General features: G+C 27.0%; 1 protein-coding gene across 1 annotated transcript in view; it reads right to left on the minus strand.

Annotated features, from left to right (window-relative positions):
* Positions 1–13,229: 13,229 nt before the first annotated feature.
* Positions 13,230–23,324, minus strand: part of LOC136976882 (metabotropic glutamate receptor-like) — a 179,509-nt gene continuing 169,414 nt past the window's right edge. The window contains exon 7 of the mRNA XM_067272254.1: positions 13,230–13,401. Within this exon, the coding sequence (XP_067128355.1) occupies positions 13,271–13,401 (131 nt within the window). The 3' untranslated portion in view covers positions 13,230–13,270. The remainder of the gene's footprint in view (positions 13,402–23,324) is intronic.

The raw sequence follows: 23,324 nt of genomic DNA on the forward strand, positions 1-23,324 counted from the left end.
CTCTAATACGCAAACCTCCCTGCAAAATGTCAAAAATTTTCGACAAAAAGCACAGGAGTTATAAAGCTTAAAATTGAGTGAACAAAATCGTTCCTTCTACACATATAATTATATACATACAGAGAAGGAAAAAAAACCCAATTTTTTTCGTATTTTGCATTTCTCGGCATTTCTAGGTGTTCTGAGTTCAAAAATATAAAAATCTTGGGGGAATCATTTTTTGACCGATCGTCATTCTTTCCCTCTGTTATGGAAGTAAAATTACGTTAATAAACATTATGTTATTTGTATTGCTTTTACATTATTTTATGACAAATTATAAATTACTTGAACTTTTAAGTCGTTTTCCAAATGAGCTTGTTCAAATTCATTAATTCTTTCTACTAACGAAGTTCATTAGTTGTTTCTGTTCACAAAGTATCTCATTGTTAGTCTTTATCACGTCCGTTTATTTATTTCTTATTACAGCATTTTCTTGACATTTAGAAACGTAACAGACATAAAGTTTAATTGAAAACTTAAAAAGCAACACAACCATTAAAGAATGAAAAGCAACAAATGCTTTCATTAGCAACATTTTGATTTTCTTCGAAAGTATTTGATATTTTGTGTTATATAAACGTTACCTATGATTAGATGCATTTTTATTTGATAAGAATTTTGATAAAAGCATTTTATACAAAATTCGTAGCTTTCTTGTATGTAGAAAAGTGGATATTTTAAGTCTAATTAGAAAGCAATTAACGAATATTAGTTACAACTAGATTTTAAATTGGAGTTTAGTAATAAATCCAATTAATTCACGAACATATAATTTGTAGATTTTTCAGCAAATTCTCAAACATTGTTTGTATATCTGAATAGATTTAACAAACATTTCTATGTAAATTCTCCCATGGAGAATTATCTCTTTTTTTATAGTATAGCATAGATTAAGTTAATACAATTGTATAACGAATTACAATATTGCAAGAATTTAAGCAAAATTATAAATTTGCTTTAATTTTATTTAACAAAATGCACAATATAGTGTTTAGATTATGGTGTTATTCACTTATTAAGTCTATATTTTTATAGGAATTTTTTAATATCAGTTAAATGCTGATCAAAGTTTTTTTCTTTTTCCAATTTTTAACAGTCATATAATTTCAAAAAACTGAAAAACAGCCTTACTAAATCATTCTTTTATTTCCACTTATATTTGCATTTAAAATACCACTAATGCTGTATTCATCTTCAGTACAAATAAAAAGTTCAAATCGACAAATAAACAACTTTATAATTGAAATATCTACAGAAGTCCGGAAAGCTACTTAAAATCTCACATGCCTCTGTAAGTGAAAGAGACACATAAGGATCGGCGTCCTCTCACACAATCTTACATTTACAAAGAATTCCACTTTTAAAGTTTTCTGATACTCGAACAAGATTAAAGAGAAGGAATTCCAATAATTTTCAATTATGCTATGATAAAAAATTTAAATAATAACCAAGGTCGAAAAGCAGTAATTTTATTTAATTATGATACATTTCTCTATTAAAAATAATTAAGTTTAATAAATACCATGTACTAAGACTCAATTTTAAAGTAATGGGGAATAGCTCAATTTTAACTTTGAGCCATTTGTTTTATAGCTCAAAGTTAAAATTATGTGTAGCACAATCTGTTTTGAAGATTTTACTAAATAGTAGTCTTTACATTATTAATTATTATAAAAAGAGAAAATACCTAATTTTGAGGGCAGAGATGAGTTTTTAAAAAAGATGTAAATGAGAATAACGAGTAAAATTTTCATTAAGTTTCATCCCATGCCAGATATGACATAAAACCCTCTTATCTCTCAACCTTCTGATTTTTTATTACCAAAATAAGTAGCATGAATTCACGCATATAGAAATAAACATGCTAAGTTTCAAAAATTTTGGTTTATCCAGTGCTGAGATATATGCAAAATAGACGCTGATAAGCACAGTTTTGTGTTTTTTATTATTATTATTATTATTATTTTATTTTTACATTTTGAAGCGCAAAAGTTAAGAAATGCAAAACACCAGAGGATCAAAATTTGATCGATTACCGTAAATTTCCTACGTTGTATCCTATAACAGAGAGACCATTATGGGTTAGGCCAGGTCTTCAATGGGGCGGCTTGGGTGGTGAGAGTAAGGGGGTTGGCACATCCAGATTCAGACGGACCGTCCCCCACAATTTTATGAAGTTTATAGATCTTGGGTCCCGGGAGTTGCTCGGACATCCAGCAGTCTTGTTCTTGATATTGTAAATACTACAATAAAAATTAAGTTATAATTACACGTAATGAAATTACTTGTATGTTGAAGCTTGTGGAATATAGAAAAGATGCATAAATTTAAAATAATTGAAGGCATAGAACACTTTGATCAAATAATATAAAATTGAAGATATGTAGTTTAGCAAATTCTAACACATTATAATGAAAACTTTTGAAATAACACGAATAGTAATATTTAAATAAAAATTAAGATAAAAATTTTTATGCTCTTTCTAAGCACATTCGAAGTTCAAGTTAAAGCAAAACACGTCATAAAAATATTCATCTAATACGAAATAATACAAAAACGTTTTCACAGTATGCGATGTATTATATATGAAAGAGTTTAATCAAAAACATTAAAAATATCGTTTACATTCTCTTTAAATATTTCTATACGTTTTACAATTAGTTTAAAAATTTACAATTTAAAAATATTGTGAAGTTTTAAATTTACAACATTTTGTAAACAGTATACACTTAGTGAAACATATCAAGTTTCTGTTCTATTGTTTGGCTGACATTTTTTTCACGTTTGTGATTTTTGTTTTCATAAAAGGCCAATTTTTCTCACTTTCGTAACAAATCTTTCCTTTTATTAGTAGAAGTTATTTAATTAACTACTCGTAACTTTAACAAAATTAAAAGTAGACAATGTTTTTTCTTTTTTTTATATAACAGTTATCCTTTAATCGAATTCCTATTATTTCCAAATTGTAAGTTATGTTATGGTTTAATTTTTAAACAAAATTTAAATGATATTTTTCATAATATATTATTACAAATTTAATAAATACAAAAGTTAAGCTTAAAATATAAAATATAAATTAAATTAACTATTCCAGCTTCAAAATTATGAATTGAAATAAATAATTATAAATAAAATCAAAATACTTTAAAAATAAAAATTTGTTTAGTTTGTGTAATAAAACAAAATTTTACGTAAATACAGGTGTCCTCCTTTTCCCGGTCATATGACTTTCGGTCAGCTCGCTCAACACCTTGATGCTTCTAATTTTCTTCACGTAACCTAAGTTTGAAGTTTCATACATTTAAACTCAAGAAACAACGAGCAATTATTTATTGTGACATCGTTACAATAAATAATTGCCGGGCTGTAATGTTTAATCACATTTTTAATTTAAAGTATATGCTCGCCACCTCAAATTAATAGTGGCTTACCCCTGGACATCATACTTTTCCTTTAACAATAGTCGTGCCTCTCATCCATCTAACACCTTTCAGAGGAAAATATTTGAATTGAAATAACTTGACATCCGGTTCGCATAAGACGTTCTTATATCGGAGTGTGTCCTGCCCTATAGTTTCCATGTTTGTTAATACATTCATCTATCTAACTCCGTTCTCGAGATTAAAGTCGGACAGACAGACGGATGACAGTGAGAGTTTATATTATATAATTTATTCAAATTAAAGCCCAAAAATTTGCTATCGTTCGAGCGAAGTTTCTACCTGTTTTAGAATTAGTAAAATTAAAATTATTTATGAAGATATAATATCTATTTTATTTATGGTTATAATAATGTCTTATATATTGTAACTTCGCAATAATAGCAAAAACTCCTGTACCGTATTAAGGGATTTTATAAGTTTTTTCTCTGCGAACGAAACTCACTTTATAACATACAGTATCTACAACTCTATTCGATTTTCGGATATTAAAAATTCGTACATATTTTTAGAAATCCATTACTTCCGAATATCGGGGATTTGTAGTTAAATCTTTTAATATATTATAAATTTAAAATAAAAATATTTCATAGGACCAATTTATAGGAAGAACGATAACAATAAATAGTCTTTTTTTTCGTATTTTAAAACTTAAAGCAATACATCTAGAACTACATAAAAATGAATAAGAAAATTATATATAATCATTCATGCTCTACTTTTAATTTTAATAATGTAATGAAAGAAAATAGACATTTTACCTGGAAATGAAAATTCGTAGTTTTTGGTTATTAACTTAATAAAGTTTTATTCAAAAAAGTCAATATAAGTACACGTATACTAATTAAGTTAATTTTATAAATTACTTAAATTATTTTTTAATAAAAAAATAGTTAATATTATATAAAGTCATCGCAATTTTAAATTTTCAATTATTAAACGTTAAGCTTATTAAGATTTCTTTTATAAAAGTTAATTTTTATAAAATAAAGTATTAAAAATTAAAAATTTATTTATAAATATAAAGCATAATTTCATAAGCATTCAGCACTGTATTCCTAATTTAAAACTGAATTTATTGCATTTTTGTTAATTACATTTCAATTTAAATATTCTGCAAAAATGATTGAATTACTTCAATGGATATTATTTCTTAGTAAAAGGAAATAAAATAAATATTCTTGCGGTTTTATTAAAATTTATCCCATTTTATCTTTAATTATGAAACGACAATACTTACATTTTCTATATGTAAGTAACATCAAGAAAATAAATTGCAAGAGTTCAGAAGTAACCGAAAGAAAAATAAAATAATACATATGAACAAACTATATTACTCTACAGACATACAAAATTAATGAGATGAATTTTTAAAATTTAATAAGTAACATTATTAAATTTCCTTTTCTAATAAATGAATTATGTTACTTTCATTCTTAAAAAACGTCGTATTGTACAGAAAAAAATTGATACTTTTAAAAGTTATTAAAAATTACCTATAATAAATTGAGTTTTAGTTGTATAAAGTTCAAAAACTTCAAGGACACATTTTAGAAACTATGCATAATTAATATTTAAAAAATTAATTTTATTAAAAGTTACTGAAAGTATAGTGTAAAATACTTTTTTTTCACTTTTTGTTTAATTTAATTATAATTATAATTAATTAATTAAGTTAAAATTATTTTTATGAATTTCATACTAACTTAAACTTATTAGAATAATTAAAAATACACTTTAAAGAAAGTAACTTATAAAAAGTGATTGAATGCTAAACTATCCTTACAAACAGAAAAAAAGTAAACTTTAATAAAAAATGAATTTATCATTATTTATGTTCAATCTCTTTTTAAAATTTAAATACAATAATATATGATAGATTATTATTTATGTTTAGATAAACTTACCTTTCAACTAGTTTAAATGTTGCTTTGTAATAAATTATAGTTATAGATTTAGAATAATTTATATAAAAGAATTATGCCGAACATTTTTCTTTTAATTTATTATATTAAATAAAGAAAGCAAATTTAGAGATAACAAGTTTTTATATACTACATCGATCGATATTTAATTCATAATTATTTTTTAATGATATTGATTTAAATTTTTAAAAGCAAAAAATATTTTCATAACTTTTACACGGTTGTAATAGTCGACGTTACGAAAAATACATTAAATTATAAAAATGATTCAACAAGATGATTTTTATTAAATACCTTTCGTTAAAACTTATGAAAGTCGACAAACTGTTCATATTGATTCCTCTCCTTACTTAAATTTATTGTATAATACAAAAAACGAATTTAATATGAGTAAATTATATTAAAGATTAAATATTTAATAATGAATTAAATATTTTACATAACACAAAAGATTTTGAGACGATTTAATCCGATCTTATACAGTTTTATATAATATTAAATCTAAATTTATGTTTTGTAAACACGACGTTAGATCGAAGGAAATGACTTGGATAATGAAAGTAAACCCTTTTATTCGTATCCTATGTCCATAAGATGCATGCATATATCGTGTATTTATATGTATATTAGATTTAAAAAGACAAAAGACGAGAAGAACAAGATAACGCTCAATACTATACACATATATATCTTGTTTTCCTCTGTCTCCTTTTACTTCTCTTAACCCCACACAGTTTGTTTTTTACCTCAGTTTTGTTTTAGTAATGTATAAAACAAAGAAAAATCTCAGAGAAATTCATAATATAAAAAGAGACGTTTAGCGAAATTTTATATAAGTAAGTTTTTAAACTGCCTTGAAATGGAACAAAGTAAATAATAATAAAATAATAATTGATACGATCTTATTTATCACCTCGTATCAAATTAAAGCAAAACTTTTGTTTTTATTTATTTATTTTCAAATTGAAAACTAAAAACAGATAACCCCGAATAACACGATAGTTAGGCTTTGAAAAAGTGCCGTGTTATGTGAGTCCGTGCTGTACGGAATAAAGGACTATTACATAACATAGGGTTAGATTCCAAAAATATACTATTCTTTATCGTAATTTTTTAAAAATGTGTTTATTAAAGCAATCAATAATTAACTAACAATCACAATCAAAAGTATTGCACGTTAATGTTAATTTGTATTCATTGATAAACGCTATTAAACGAGGACGTTTTCGTTTTGGAAAAATATCGTCATCTTCTAGCTTTTCTGTTGACTTTAATCTGAAGTATCAGCAACATTTTGATTTTTTTCTAATTTTTCATTTGCTTGTGTTTGCCTAAGAGATCTTTAAACATTTAATCTTTTTATGTAGTAACTTTTAATTTAATCTATAAAGACAAAAAACAGCAACGGTCTTTCGGGTTGGTTCATTTATAGCACTGCTACCAACGAAAGCTAAAATAGGAAGCTAGGACAAGGAAGAAGAAAAATCGGTTCTATTAAAGAAAATCGGGTGAAAGGCACGAAACTACATTGCCTATGGACTTTAGAATATTGAAATTTACATATATGTGACAACAGTATTAGCACTTAAAAATTTTGACGTTTTGTAATAGAATGTCTCTAATTTTCGAACACTGTTAGAGATATCGAATGTCGTATTGTACGAAAGATACTTAAAATATGACAGATAACAAAACGAAAATGTTATTAATTTAATTCTATTCCTATTTTAAACAAAGAAAATAAAGCACAGAAATAAAAGATATTTATTTATTTGTTAATTCAGTAGTGAAGTTCTTAGTAAAGATAAAATTACTATAATGAAAAAATTTTAGTTTAAAGTCCTTCTGAACAATCTTTTAGCATATTTATAACAAGTAAGAACTGCTTTATTATGCTATTCCACACTACTAATTAGTAGGACTATATAATTATTAAAAAATTCTGTCTATCGGAATTATTTTCTTTGTTGACATTCTACATGCTATAAAGCAATATTTTGCTCAGAAATAAATTAAGAAACTTACCAATTGATAGTTTTAATGTAAATAAATTTTTTATTAAAAATAAAAAAATGATTTCTTAACAAATATTCTCAAGTGCATTAGAAAATTTAATATTCGGGTTTTTATAGTTTTTAACATATTAAATCATTTTACTAAACAAATAGAAACTACTAGGAACTATTAAAAAACATTTCCTAAAAGCATATTAAAATTTTGCATATCTTTGCCGTATTTCTTCTATAAAATAATCTTATTTCTGGAATGAACTGATGTGTGCACATATATATGATTAAAACGATAATAAATTTTTCTTTTATTTAACTGACTGAGACGTTCTAGTTTACTGAAAGAAATTTATTACAGTTTTTGAAATAAAATCGCGTTTTAAATAGTGTCAAATACTTTCTAATGTCTATGCAAACAACACTTATTTGTCTGTTTAAATCTGCATATTTTGATATATATTTGTATATTTTAAGTTTATTTTATTAGACCGTCCAGCATCGTTTTTTGTTCTGACAAGTAAAATCTTATTGTCTTTATTTACCGATATTAAATGCAGACCTAAAACATTCATACTTTCTGTTATTCTAATTTCTTTTGTAATTAAAGAAATAAAGAAAATTATTCTATAATTTTTAAAATTCAAATTTAATTTATACTATCATGAGTAAAACAAATGACGATCTTCGCAGAAACGAAAGAATAAATAATTCATTGGGTAGGAAAAGTGGTTAAATAGAATTAATTAACATTAAAAGAAATAAATAGGAAAATAAAATGGATCTAAAAACATTTCTTATAATCGAACAATTTCTGAAGTTACGACGCGTCTTACCTGGCCGATGGTTACAGCAGCGGAAATCCATTTCAATATATTATCAAGTTAATCGTTTATTTGCAATAATAATCTTCAATTCGACATTGAACTTTTCTGAATTTAAATTCTGAAATTCTGAATTTAAAAGAAATGCAGAATTTAATAGAGATATTTATGAGTTTTTCTCGCCTTTAGAAAAGTTGAATTTTTCATAAGGTTTATGTGAATCGGGAAAATGAAGACGAAACGATTTCCGGAAATTAGTAATCCCAACACAAACATCTGAGATGAAAATAAATTTATGACAATTTAGACGACAATCAAAAATATTCTTAGCAGCTTTGTTTGGTAAAGATAAGCTTGGCACTTCGAGGCGAAATGTAGAAAACGATAATACAGGCCAAAATCATCTGGGTCTCGCTTCAAAGCGCCAAGCTTACCTTTACCAAACAAAGCTGCTAAGAACATTTTTGACCGTCGTCAAAATTGTCATAAATTTTTATTTGGCAAAATTTATTTACATCTCAAATGTTTTTGTTTGGATATCAATTGTTTTCATTTTTTAAAAAATTATTATTTCTTCAAGACGTAAGACGATGACGTACAATTCGGTCAGCGCTTGGCGACTAAACGGGCTGTTGACCAACGCTTTCGATACGCCATTTAGAAAAATAGTTATAAAATGTTTTAATTCGCATAAATTTGAGTTTTTGTATTTCTCAGTGACATTTGAGAAGACTGAGCGACTAAGACAAAATTCTGAGTAACATTTGACATCTTGAGTGACTGAGATAACGTTGATGGAAACAAATGAATGAAATATATTTGTTTCCATGAATTTTATCTTTATAAGCGTAAAATTAAGCCGTAAAACTGAATTAGCTCTATGGGAAACTTTGACTTATCGACCCGAAAGTTTCGCCAGATAATGAGAAAGGCTTAAGCTTAAAACTTGAGCCTTCCAGATCCGGTAGTTTTTTCTCTACGAGCGTCTGCAGTGCGGGATGCAACAAAAAGGAGAAAATACAGCTTATTTGGCGATTTTTACACTTTTCAATTGCTTATATTTCTCAAATACTATAGTAGAGATAACAGAGACTTATCATACTGCTACTGGCACGGGCGTAGCCAAGAAGGGCATGGGTGGGGCCCCCAGTTAACCTGGTGCCCCTCCCAAGAAAACTACAGCCGAAAAAGTGTTGAGCCGATTTGCAAAAAGAAATAGAAAACTGAAGCTAATATAATTGGGTGTAATGTACACACTAAAAGTCTAGAACTAGATTAAAGACGGTGAACTATATTAAAGAATGGTAAAAAAATAATTGATTGGTTAATTTTTGTTTAAAGCATTGCTAGAGTTTGATATTAATGTTACGAGAACGTATGATTAAAGGAAGTTTCATATTATATGTGTTAAGTTATTGTCTATTCCTATGGAAATTCCATTTTAATGAACAATAATTTGAAATAATTCAATTTTGTGTCAGGCTGGCCTCTACTAGGTCCCCCATAAGAAAACCCTGGCTACGCCAATGGCTACTGGTAACATCAAAATGATATTTTGCGTCATTTTGCAGTAGCAGTGTGATAAATCTCTCTTATCTCTACTATATTATTTGAGGTATTAGTTTTCAACAATTTTCAAGACAAGAAACTCTTTTATAATGCTTATATTTCGTCAACCGCATTAAAGAAAATCTTGAAATTTTGTACACCACCTAAGAAAACAAAATTTTCTTCGAACGAGATATTAGGAACTAGTTCGGGTGTTTGGGGGACGGAGAAATCGATCCCCGAAAATTGGAAACTTTGATTTCTGTATATATAGTCAGTCAGTGGCATTTTTATTTGGCGGGGAGCCACTCTTGATGTTATGTACTGACAAATTTGTGAACGACGGCGATTAAATAACACAACCGAAATCAGTGAATTTATCTTATAATCACTATAATTTAATTCGTATAGCTTGATAAATTTATACGATTGCTTTGTAAAAGAGTTAATAAATTAATGGTATCCATATAATTATCAGAAAATTATTGACTAGATATTGCTATATGACACATTAAACATGCACGTTCCCAAATATTGAAATCTGATGTTCGACATTTAGAAATGTGAAAATACAAACCTTAAGCTTTTGAGATTCCTAACTACAAACATTGCAAATTTCATTTCAGAAGATCAAACGGCCAGGTCGGTTATAGGAAATAAATGCAGCTGGTGAATTTCTGAGCTTACGCTAAACAAACGTACAAACTCCCAGAGCTTTGATGCATAGTACAAATAAAAAGGAAAAAGAAAACGGTAGAAAGTTAACAGACACTAAAACACTGAAACGATAGGTAGGGTCACAAAAAGGTCACCGATCGATCATAGACAATTTATCGTTCCAGAAATGGAGAATTAATTTGTGCCAGGTTTGCAAGTCTTACGTCTTTCTGTGTTGAAGAATTTCCAGACGAATATGAGTTCATTTTCTTAAAAATTATCCAATATTAAAATAATTTTAAAAAATGGACTAAAAATGGTAAAAGAGAGTACCGGTCGGTTCGAAGTAGGAGTTGAGTGGAACATTGGTGTTCGTTATTGTACAAATACAAGAACTGACAGACATCATCAGAGAGACAATAGCCTCCATCGATATCATTATATTACGTAAACATAATTCGATATGCGCAGCTGTGCAGTTCCAACATCTATGACAACGATACCAGCAGTTCGTTCTTGTCTTTATTACTGTATTATTTCGTGTTTCCGCTAAGGTATGGACAGAGGCTACTTTTTTGTGCCCCACTCTGTATTTGCGAATTATATTAAGGAAATAATTATACAAAAACGCTAAAAATCTCGATAATTCCAAAACCGTTTTCATTAATCATTTTGTAGATGATAATTATTTATTTTTTAAATGTATTTTTTATTATTATTTTCTATAAAACTTTAAAAAGAAATATTTTTTAATGAATGAATGAATAAATCATAAAAATATTAAATAATAATGAATTCTTGATAAGCCGTTTAGAAAGTAATTGTCGAAGTTATAAAAAATAATTTTTTAGAATATGGAAGGAATCACTTTTTGCATCCGATATTATTCTGTATTTAAAACAAACAATAACAGATCTTTAATACAGAATTTTATTATATTATAATAGTATACATGATTTACAATACATAGATAAAATAATTAAATGCAAATATCATATGATACAAATTTCTATTGTTTATTGTTATATTAATTATTCTTATTTTTCTTTAGAATACGAAAAGACAAATTACAATTAGTGTACTTAATACCAGAATGCAATAAATTTAATATATATTGTTTTATTTCAGTATTGGAATAGGATGCGAACAAAATATGAATTATTTTATATACTGTAGAGTATTTACTTTCCTATAAGGAAATTTTTTGTTTTCGAAAAAAGTAATTTGCTATAAGTTTTACTGCGTAAAATTAAGTAATTTTCTAACTAAACGATTCTATTTATTTATTTATTATTATTAAATATAAAGTTGTTGTTATAAATTTATTTTGCCAATTTTAATACTTAATACTGTATGAAAATGAGTGCAATTTTAGATAAAGTGAGATTAACTTAAAAAACCAATATTAGAATTTTTAATAATATAAAAATTGTGTATAAAAAAATTGTGTAAGTAACCGTTTTAAAATATTTCTAATTTTTAAATGTATTAAATGCAACTCCTCTTTTTGCAAAATAAAACTTATAAGTTATTATTATTCTATTTGATATATTTTTCGTTTTCTAACATTCTTTTTCTTGCTTTTCCTAAATTTATTTTATTATCAGATTCTTCCTTTTTTTTAACTATAAAATTATTTTTGACATATGAAAGTCGATATAATATTCTATATTTTTAGACTACTGAAAAAATATATATTTAGATAATTTTTCACTACAGTTATTTCACGTGATTTTATTTCTTATACCCGAAATTATTCGAAGTGTTTACACAATCTTACATACAACATAATAATTTGTTTACATTTGAAAGAAACTTACTGCTTATACTGTGTTAGTGTTTATAGGAATGCTTGGTTTATTTTTATCTCCAATATTCGTATTTTGACTAAAATACCGGTCAAACTATTAAGCAGAACAATAGAACTGTCAACAGCTTTTCACTTGTATATCAATAGAAAGTTTAGTTTATTGAAAACCTTCGTCTCTCATGCGTTGATAATAATCGATGCATTCTGAAGTGATGCATATAAATTGTTAAACTTTCGCTGTAAGTTTTTTTCAATTTATATACACTATTTTGATTAGAAGAATTTTAAATATATTCCCACTAGTATCCTATTCCAGAGAGACTTTTAAATAATCTTTTTGTAAGCGGAAAAAACCCTATAAAAACAGACTCGGTTAGCGTTGTTTTTCGATAATTGTGAACGCATTTCAAAATGATTCTGTATTTAGTCTTCAATTTTGTAATTTCATTTATATTTCTAAACACTTTAAATTAGTTTTCTTCGTAATAATTCTTATGAACGGATTTAATAGTCTATTAATAGCCACGTAATCATATAATCATTAATAATTGCTTGTATGTTAAATAAAAATTAAAATTTAGTAAACTAATTTAGTCAATTGACTCATATCAAATTAAATACTAATAACTTAATACAATTTATTATACCTTTTAAACAAAGATGTAAATTACAGGCAAGACTGTAGAATTTTATTTAATAATAGATTAAATTTAATTGCATTTTTTCAGTATTTATTATAATATATAAGGATAAAATTTGAAATAAGGAAGTTAGAAAAAGTATTTATATTTAAATTTTTAAAATCGATTTAAAATATGAGGTTTATAGTTAAATTTTTAACTAAAATTAATTTGATATTTAACTTTTCAATCAATCAGTTATTATAAGTGTACAACAAAATCTCCAAACATTTAATAATCAAGCAATACGATTATGTAATGATGTACTGTACAGTACGTAAAGATCAAGCAATAAGGTTGTAATGAAATAAAATTTTTATTTCGGTATTGAGCAATTTTTACATATGATTATCTTTTAAAGTGAGGTGAATACAATTATTATCATCGGAATGTAAAGTCTGGGTGCCACAAGTGTTCTTCTCAGATATAATGAAGATTTCATGAGTTGTCTTTTCCTCGGATTTTTTATCTGAAATGTAAAAAAAAGCACATAACAAGAACATTATATATTGATATTTTAATCAATAAATCAACTGTAAATTATTTTTCAACCAAATCAACATTTAAAAAATTAATTTAATTAATGCTATTTATGAAATGATTTTAAATGAAATTGAAATGAAATTTTCGAATGAGATTCTACTTCAATGAAATTTTTATTTGTAATTTTTTGTTGTATTTTCATTTCGAAGACATGTTTTCAATAATAACTTTGATTTGCAATTTTGAAATGTTTTTAAATATTAAATTTCGATATACATTAATCTACTCATTGAGATTACATGGTTAAAGTTTACCTAGGGAACCCCAATGGCCTCGCTTCCGGTAATCTCGACGGCAGGTGATGTTAGAAATTCGGTGTAGGTGGCGCAATTTTTAAATAACGCTATCGTATGCAAATTTTTTGTTTTTCGTGACGGCTCGACTGCTGCGAGTGGTTTTTTTTTCACCAGTTAAACATTTTTGAAGAAAAAATGCTACTTTCTGCTATTTTTAATAGTAAATAGGTAAGTTTTTATTCCGTCTACTTTTCGTGATGCAACGTGCCGGAATCAAGCCGAAATGGAAAGAACCGGAGTCCGTTCCAGCTGCTTCACAAAGTGACGAGTGTAAGAAGGGAAAAAAAAGTAAGGCACATTCGTGTGGCGAAACTAAAAAACGTATAAAAATATCAAGTAAAAAGAGAAACATCAGCGATAGGGATCGCAAATCAAGGAAAAGCGAGAAAAAACGTAAAGGAAATGTATGACAGAGCATCAAACACGTGAGTAACAGTTTATTTTGCAAGTTCAGCTAGCTATGAAATATAAAACAATCTTAAAACATTTATTTTTTATTAATGTAATTATTATTTTTTCAAAAAATTATACATACTAACTAATTTGCATAATTTTCTGAACGTAGTACGCGTGCGTAGTACAGCAAACAAAATGGCGACCGGAAGCGCGGTCATTGGGGTTCCCTACGTAAACTTTAACCGATTACATTATACATATATATATCTGATTTATTATATTTTGAGAAATAAAAATTATAATTCACTTTTAATTCGTAGTAAATTTGCAACTAATTAAAAGTGAATTATAATTTTAATAACAGAACAAATAACTCAGCCGATTCTCAAATGATTCTTGTTGTTTTTTAGTTATAGAATACTCCATATTTATAATTGCTAACCAGTAAAATAGCTACGAAAATTTATACTAACACATGTTTATTATTCCAAAATTATTAGACGAAGTAACTTTGCATGTAAACATATTTAATTTATTTACTAATAAATGTAATAATTAATCAATCATATTACTTTATAAAGACAACTGATAAAAATAATTCTTAATTGCTTTAAATGTTTCGAATCAGCAAGTCATTAATCAATTTAATTAAAAGATGGTTATATTAATAAGTAAACAACTATTAATTTTGTTGGAAAGAAATTGTCTTTTATTTTAAGTAAAAGAGCCATTCATAAATCCTCGATAACAAAAGATTAAAATTTGACAGAAATGATAAATAAATATAACAAAGAATGAAAGTAAACATCTATTGATAATTAATAAAAAAAAATCCAAAAAAAATTTCAACAATATTAAAGAATCGATGTGATTTTAAAGGAATGTTTTCGGTATTGGATTTTATCGATTCATATAAAAAATTACATTTTTTATATGAATCGATAGAACTATTTTTTAAACAAAAAATGTTATTTCTATATTCCAAGATAAAAAAAAACTGCAAATCATTTTATTATTTGATACATAAATTTAATGTTTCTTTTACTTTATTATTTGGCAGATTTGAAAATAAACAGTAACGAGAAAAGAAGGAAAGAATTTTTAAAGTAATTTTTTTTTTATTTTTTAAAGATTTCGAATCGCAAAACAATTCGTTCTATTTTTATAGATTAAAAAAAACCAATCAAAGTCGTTGTAATTAGTATATATTTTAAGAAGAAATTTTTGTATTTATTAATATTAAAGTACATTATTATTATTATTTGTATTCGAAGGTTTTAATATTTATTTAAACATTAACAAATTTTTTATTTATATTTAATATTTTCTATTAAAATATAATGAAATAATTATAAATTAACATTAATAAAATCATTTTATAAATTTTCTGCTATAATCTGAAGAGAGACTTAATATTTATTTCTTTAATAATTTAAGTTATAAAATTATTTCAAGATGAAAATAATTTTTTAATCTTTCCCAGGATGAAAATTTCAACAAAACGTCACACGACATTATATGATATTCATCATGTTTTGGCATTCACCACGTTTACGTGGTACACTAAGACTGATATGCCATTGCGCAGGTACTTGAAACATATCGTGACGATGAGAGTAACAAATTCTTGTTTATCATCAACAGTTTATAAATTATTTTATTTCGTAAAAATATAATATAAAATTAAAATATTTTTACTGTCCGTATATGTGAACTATGATTATTAATCTGTTCTTAATAATGATTTGAAATTAACATAATTATATGCATACTATTTTAATAAATTCAGAATAACAAAAACATTAAATTATAAACAAAAAATAACAATAGTAAAATTTTATTCGTATTTCGGTAACATTTGTTTCTTTTTTTATTTATTTTAGTGTTAGCGTTGCTTAAATGATTTCAAAAATTTCTAGGCATTTAGACAAAAACACTTCAATGGAAATTAAAACGAAATTCAAGAGGGAATTTTAAATGCTGAATTGTTTGATTCTTTAGTTATTGTATAGCAAAAGTGTAGGCCTATTTGGCCTTTTGTAGAGAAAAAATTCTTTATCCGTACATATTGCTAGTTGCGCTTATCCATTTTCAACAGACATAAATTGATGAAATTTGATATACCTACGGTAATATCACTAGAAAGATCAATGATGATATTTACAGCTATCGGTCTTTATGATAGTATTAGGAAATAAATTATGAAGGCATGAAGTAGTTATTAGTAAATGTGAAATAAGATTGTATCCTATAATTCGTATAAATAAATAATCAATTTGTATCATACCTTTCAAACAAATCATTTACTAAGCAATGCCCCAATATTTAATCATATAACAAGGACAAGTGACAGATAGAAAAGACATCTTATTAAATATCCTAATACATAATACATACCATAATACATATACCATAATTCTTCAAAGAAATGTTTAAAATTCGTTAGGTACTTTATTTCATAAAGTTTATTTTTTATATTTAAACATTTTATTTTCTATTTTTTGTTTTTTTTTTGTTTTTTACTGTTCTCAAAACTTTCCGTAGATTGTGATTCCATAGCTAATAGGTTGTCACTAGTTCTATCCACGAAACTCTAAATTCTGAAAACAATATAACACAAAATCCAGTAAATAAAACACTTAAAAGGAACTGAAACTTACGGAATGACTGTACAAATTTATTCTCTAAACGATTGAAATTGATACAACTAAGTAAAATATCTGTTTTTGTATGTCGCGGCGGAGTGATACACATTGAATATCAAGCACATCGACTGCATTCTTATTCTGGTAAACACTATACATAAATGTAAGCCTGATTTTAAAAATTTTAAATTGTCTATATGTTTTATTATTGCTAAGAGAATAGATCTATATATATAATCGAGACGAGTTGATAATAATAATAATAATAATCAGCGCAGAGCCAAAACGGTTAGGAGTTGAAAGTTGAAATTTGGTACACAGTTAGGGTACGTCACGAGAACGCAAACTAAGAAGGGATTTTTCGAAATTCCTCCCCACGGGGGAGAGGGACAGGATTAAGACGTCTATATACATTATGGAGACGAGTTGATAATAGTAAAAATCAGCGCAGAGCCCAAACGGTTAAGAGTTGAATGTTAAAATTTGGTACAGTTAGGGTACGTCACGAGAACGCACACTAAGAAGGGATTTTTCGAAATTCCTACCCACGGGGGAGAGGGACGGGATTAAGGCTTAACACTTCCATCAACAATGGAAGTGTTAAGTAACAATGGAAGTGTCAAATAACAATGGAAGTGTTACGTAACAATGAAATTGTTAAGAGAAAGCGACGTGTAAGACACAGATGCAGTTTTTTCGTTTTTGCGGGAAATCGAAGATATGTTTAGACCCATCTAAAAATTCTGTAATTAGTCGGAAACAGGGGGACCCAATTCTTGCATTCTATGAAAACGGGTAAGGTTGAATATAACGTAATAATCTTAATCTTCGCTATCGTTACTTTTGCCCGAGCAACGCCGGGCCTACCTGCTAGTTTTTAATAATTCGTTTAACTAAACTATTTACTAGAGTGAAAGGATTATTTTAATATTTTTTGTAGATGAAATTATATTCGTAAAATCATATATTAATATTTTGAGTTTTTTCACTCCCCGCTTTATGGAAAGAAGGTTTTTTTTAAACCCTATCGTGGGTTCCACCAGACCCACCTTGGGACGGCTGAGAAGTGGGGAAGGACGGGTCGACATATCCAGGACAGACCACTCTCCGAAAAATTTCTGAAAGTTTTCGATCGCCCAAATTTCATCCCAGATTCCCCAGGGAGGTAGAAAGACGCCTTAACTTTTAAGGCGTCTTACTACCTTCTTGGGAAATCCTCCGCCATCCAGCCGTCCGGCCAGCAATTCTTTGTTTAGGACAGCTGTTCACAACTTATTTTTATTGCGGAACCCTTTTTACCGTAGTAAAAAATGTTTGACAATTTTTAATGATTATAGATAAAACAGCAAATATAAACATTAAAAATAATTTATTGTAAATGCAAATAAAAATCCAGCTTAATAATGAAAAGCAAACATTATTACTTAATTCAAACTAGTCATTAATTTGAAAGGTTGAACAGCTTTCTGGTTATTTCAACATTTTAAACAAAACTAGCGCTTGGATTTATACCTTCGTTTGTGTCTGTCTTTTCTTTCCTTGTCACTAGAAACATTTGAAGCACTTGCTACATTCTTCTTCAAAAGTCTTCTCTCAGCCAACGCTTTTTAATTTTATAATTTGGGTACAATGCCCGGCTGCAATTTTTAATATGCTCTCCACCTTAAATTAATAGTCGCTTGCCCCTATACATCATAGTTTTCCTTTAACATTCGAATCGTGCCATCTCTATCTAACACTTCAGCGGAAAATTTTTGAATTGAAATAACGTAACTTTCGGTTTCTATCGAAAGTTCATGCAAAGCCCAAACGGTTAGGAGTTGAAAGTCGAAATTTGGTATACAGTTAAGGTACTGTACGTCGTGGGAATGTACCGGTACGCTAAGAAGAGATTTTTGGAAATTCTCCCTTGTTAGTGAAAGGGAGAAGGTTAAGTATAGCCCTAAAGAAATCAGCTTCTATTGTACTATTTTAGATGCGAATTTTTGCCTTTTTGCGGGAAATCGAAACATACTTTTAGACTTATCTAAAAATTCTCTAATTAGCTTCGGCAGAGGGAGGGACCTAATTCTTGCACCCGGTGAAAACGGGTAAGATCGGCTATGTAACATAACGTTTGTAGTTATATAAAACAAATTCTATAATATAAGAGAATAGAAGGGTTAGAAGTACGAAATTACCTAATCTTAATCTTTGTTTTTATTTTTTGTCCAGGAAAATATTTATTAAATTTTAATAAAAATTTTAATAATAAATTTTAATAATAATTTTAATAAAAATTTTAATAATAAATTTTAATAAAAATTTTAATAATAAATTTAATACATTTATTATTAAAAACAATTTTTGAAATAAAATTAATCAAAAATATAGAATATAAATAGATATATCTTATTTAAAATAATTGTAATATGGAAATGACAAAATTTTATTTATTTTTCTGGATTCCGTTATTTATAAAACCGAAACAAAAACATCCGAGATGTAAAAAAATTATGCCAAGTAAAAACTTGTGACAATTTAGACGACAGTCAAAAATTTCCTTTGGAGATTTCTTTGGTAAAAATAAGTTTGGCGCTTGGAGGCGAAATATAAAAAACAATAATGTAGTTAAAAGCCTTATGAGTAGCCCTTCGAAGAGCCAAGCTTATCTTTACCAAAGGAAAATTCCTAAGAAAAATTTTGACTCGTCTAAATTGTCATAAATCTTTACTTGGCGCACTTATTTTTTTTACATCTCAGATGTTTTTGTTCGGATTATTTTTGTTTAACAATTTTACTATTACGTCAGGACATGTACAGTACAGTACAATTCGGTCGGTGCTCGGCGACTGAACGCGCTGCCAACGGAACGCTTTTAATATTCATTTTGGTCGGCGCCGACCGACGCTTTCGATGCGCCGTTTAGAAAAATCATTATAAAAAGTTTTAATTGGCATAAATTTAAGCTTTTGTAATTCTGAGTGACATTTGGAATAAAATTTTTTTGTTTCCGTGCAATTTTATCTTTATAGACATTAAATTAAGCCGTAAAATCGAATTAGCTCAAAGGGAAACCGCGTGAACTTTGACCTATCGACCCGAAAGTGTCGCGAGTACCACACTAATAACGAGAAAAGCTTAAATTTAAATTTGAGCTTTCTAGATCTAGTACTTTTCTTCTCTACGAGCGTCTACAGTGCCGGGTGAAGAAAAAGAAGAAAATACAACTTTTTGGCGATTTTTGCACTTTTCAATTGTTTATATTTCGGCAACCGCATTACAGAAAATCTTCAAATATTGCACATTACCTAAGAAAACAATTTTCGTTCAAACGAGATAATCAGAATTATTTCGGTGTTTTGGAGGCGGAGAAATCGACCCCCGAAAATTGGCAACTATGTTTCCTGTATATATATTGTCAATTACTTTTTACCTGGCGGGGAATCACACCTGACATAACGTTGTGAACGACATTAAGAATATAATTTGAATAATAATTATTTGCAATAAATATAATTGTTAAATTCATATTCAATTACAGTATAGTCTTTCTTAGGATAATTACGGAGCCAGTGGCGCGTTATCCTAAGGGTAAAATAGTGAAACCCCAGCAATTTCCGAAAAGAATGTCCGAAGTCAACACCGTACACGGGGTCCCCCTAATTTAAATTTGCGTGGACTCCATCAAGCTATACGCCCCACTGTATGGATCCCATGTTCATTACTCTCCGTAAGCAAAAAAATAATAACAATAATAATTTTCTGTTCATTACAATGTAGAACATTTATTAGAAAATTATAAAGCATATTTAAACATTATAACATATCTGACATTTCCGACACTTTTGATTCCGGCACGAAATTTCAGATTATAAAACAAAAGACGTCACATAAAATCAAATAACTTCATGTTGATCTTTGAAATGTTGATTCTGTTATATTTTATATAACTTCACTCGCTCCATTCTTTACTTAGCTACGAGGCAGTATGATACACATTCAAGACTCATCTTATCGACTTTATTTTTATTCTGGGAAATACTAAATACTATACAATTAGTTAAACTTTGACTATTATGTTATGTTTATATCTCAGACAGTTGTGCATAATTAAATTGTTTTTATCCTTGCATTGAAGAGAGCACTATTTGCCTTAAGTGATGAAAATTTTTTTATTCAAAGAGTCGTAGTTTTAAATTAATATACAAAGTACTTTGATTAATTTTTTATCTTACAAAATTCAAAACCATATTAATTTTATTATATTTCTTTTTTCCAGAATAGCTTTTCAATTTAATTTTGAATAATTAAAACAAATATTCGTATTGTCATACTAACATTATAAACAATTTTGTTTATTATAAAATTTCTATTTCATTCTATTTATTTGTCATCATATTTATTTATTTTTATAATAACATGTTGACTAGGTAAATGAATGCGGTAAGTAAATACTTATAATATACTAACAATACCATTAATTATGCTGAAAATAATCAAAAGTTAATTTAAATTCGATCAATAATATATAATTTAGCCTTTGTATTTAAAATATGAATACAAACATAATTTATGCAATTGTTTTGCAAGTAAATTATCTACAACATTCTATCTAATAAATGATGTATGATGAAAATTCGGTTTCCTCAACAATATAAACATAATATATTGATAAATTATCATCAACATTTACCAATTATAAAAATTGAAACTTATAAGTAACATTACGCATCTTTTAATTGAAAATAAGGAACATAAAATAATAAATTATCAAAACAGTGGTGTTGCCTGTACAGAACTTTGATATTTTATCTATTGTAATTGATGTACCTACTATAAAAATCTATATTATCTCATATTAATTGTGAGTTAATTCATTTAATTTAATTGGGCTGCAATTTGAAAAAATTGTAGACCTATACAACATATAGTTCGCACTGTCGTCCGTCCGTTGTCTTTCTTTAATCTCTAGAACGGAGTTAGATAGATAAAATCCGGGCAGCGAGCCCCGATTAACTATATAAGAACTTCCGATTATAACCAGAAGTTATTTCAATTCAAAAATTTTCCCCTGAAAGGAATTAGATGGATGAACGGCACGACATTGTTATTAAAGGAAAATTATGTGTACAGGGGAAAACCACTACTAATGTGAGGTAGAAAGCATATATTTTAAATTAAATAAATTAAAAATATGATTAAAATCGCAGTCCGGCATTGTGATGACGTCACAATAAATAATTGCTGAAACTTGATAATTTCTCGAGTAGTCTGATAATAAATCATTTCAATCGCAATCTTAAGAATTAATTTATATTAATTAATTAATTTATGTGCTGCAACTGAATAAATTTCCCGGTTTAAAATTATCGAACTTCTGTTGACTTTATCCTGCAGCTTTAAACAGCTTTTATGACTACTAAACTGCTAAAATTTTTATATTAAGACACTGGAAAACAATTATTATTTTGACATCGTCACAATTTCGGTCTGTAATGTTTTATTTAATTTAAAATATATGCTCTTCACCTCAAATTAGTAGTGGCTTGCCCCTGTACATCATACTTTTTCTTTAACATTAGAGTCGTCTTATCATCTATGTAACCCCTTTCAGGAGAAAATTTTGAATTGAAATACTGTAATATGAGTTCCGGTTTGGATCAAAAGTTACAACACAGTTAACCTGGGCCTCCTACCTCTATGGTTTCCAAAGTATTCTTGAGTTTTGTCTACCTACCTCCATTCTCGAGATTAAGGAAAGACAGTTGGGCAAACGGATGACAATGGGAATTTATAGGTCTACAATTTTTTTTCAAATTTCAGCCCAATTAAGAAAGATTTTGCAATAATCCCGTATTTAATTATAGATTGTTTAACAACGGGAGATAAACGTGCTCAATTTAATTCAGTATCTTGTTAAAGAGTAAAATCTCATTAATAAAGTTTTCATTTGTTTTAATTAAAATGCTTTATTAGTAAAACGCTATAAATTATTAAATACTGAAATACACGTTATTAAACATCGAAATCCGAGTATTATACATGAATTAAACCAATTAATAATAATTAATTTCTATCTTTTCACAGATTTAATTTATATAATAAATATTTAGTTACTGAAAATTAAATATTATTTAAACTTGCAATAAGTTTAAATATTTAATTAAAGCTATAATTGTTTTAACAAACAGAACCTTTAGCATTATTAAAATTTTATACAAAGGCTTTATTACATGTATGATTAGCAATACAAAATACATTTAAAATGAAGATTTTATTTTTACTTTTTTTCATCTAACAATAAATATTATAATTCTATTTAACAGCAGAAAACGTAGAAAATAGACAAAAAAAAAAAAAAAAAAAAAAAAAAAAAAGACATATTTATGTAAAATGTATACAGGTTATTTTGAAATTTAAATTAAATTTATTATTATTTTTAAAATTTATTTATTTTGAAATAATAAAATAGAATTAAAGATTATGGTAATTCTAAAAAGTAAGAAATAGTAAAGAAAACGAAGTACCGT

The sequence above is a fragment of the Centruroides vittatus genome, unplaced genomic scaffold (assembly GCF_030686945.1).
Source record: "Centruroides vittatus isolate TY-2023 unplaced genomic scaffold, ASM3068694v2 contig_426, whole genome shotgun sequence".
NCBI classification, from domain to species: domain Eukaryota; kingdom Metazoa; phylum Arthropoda; class Arachnida; order Scorpiones; family Buthidae; genus Centruroides; species Centruroides vittatus.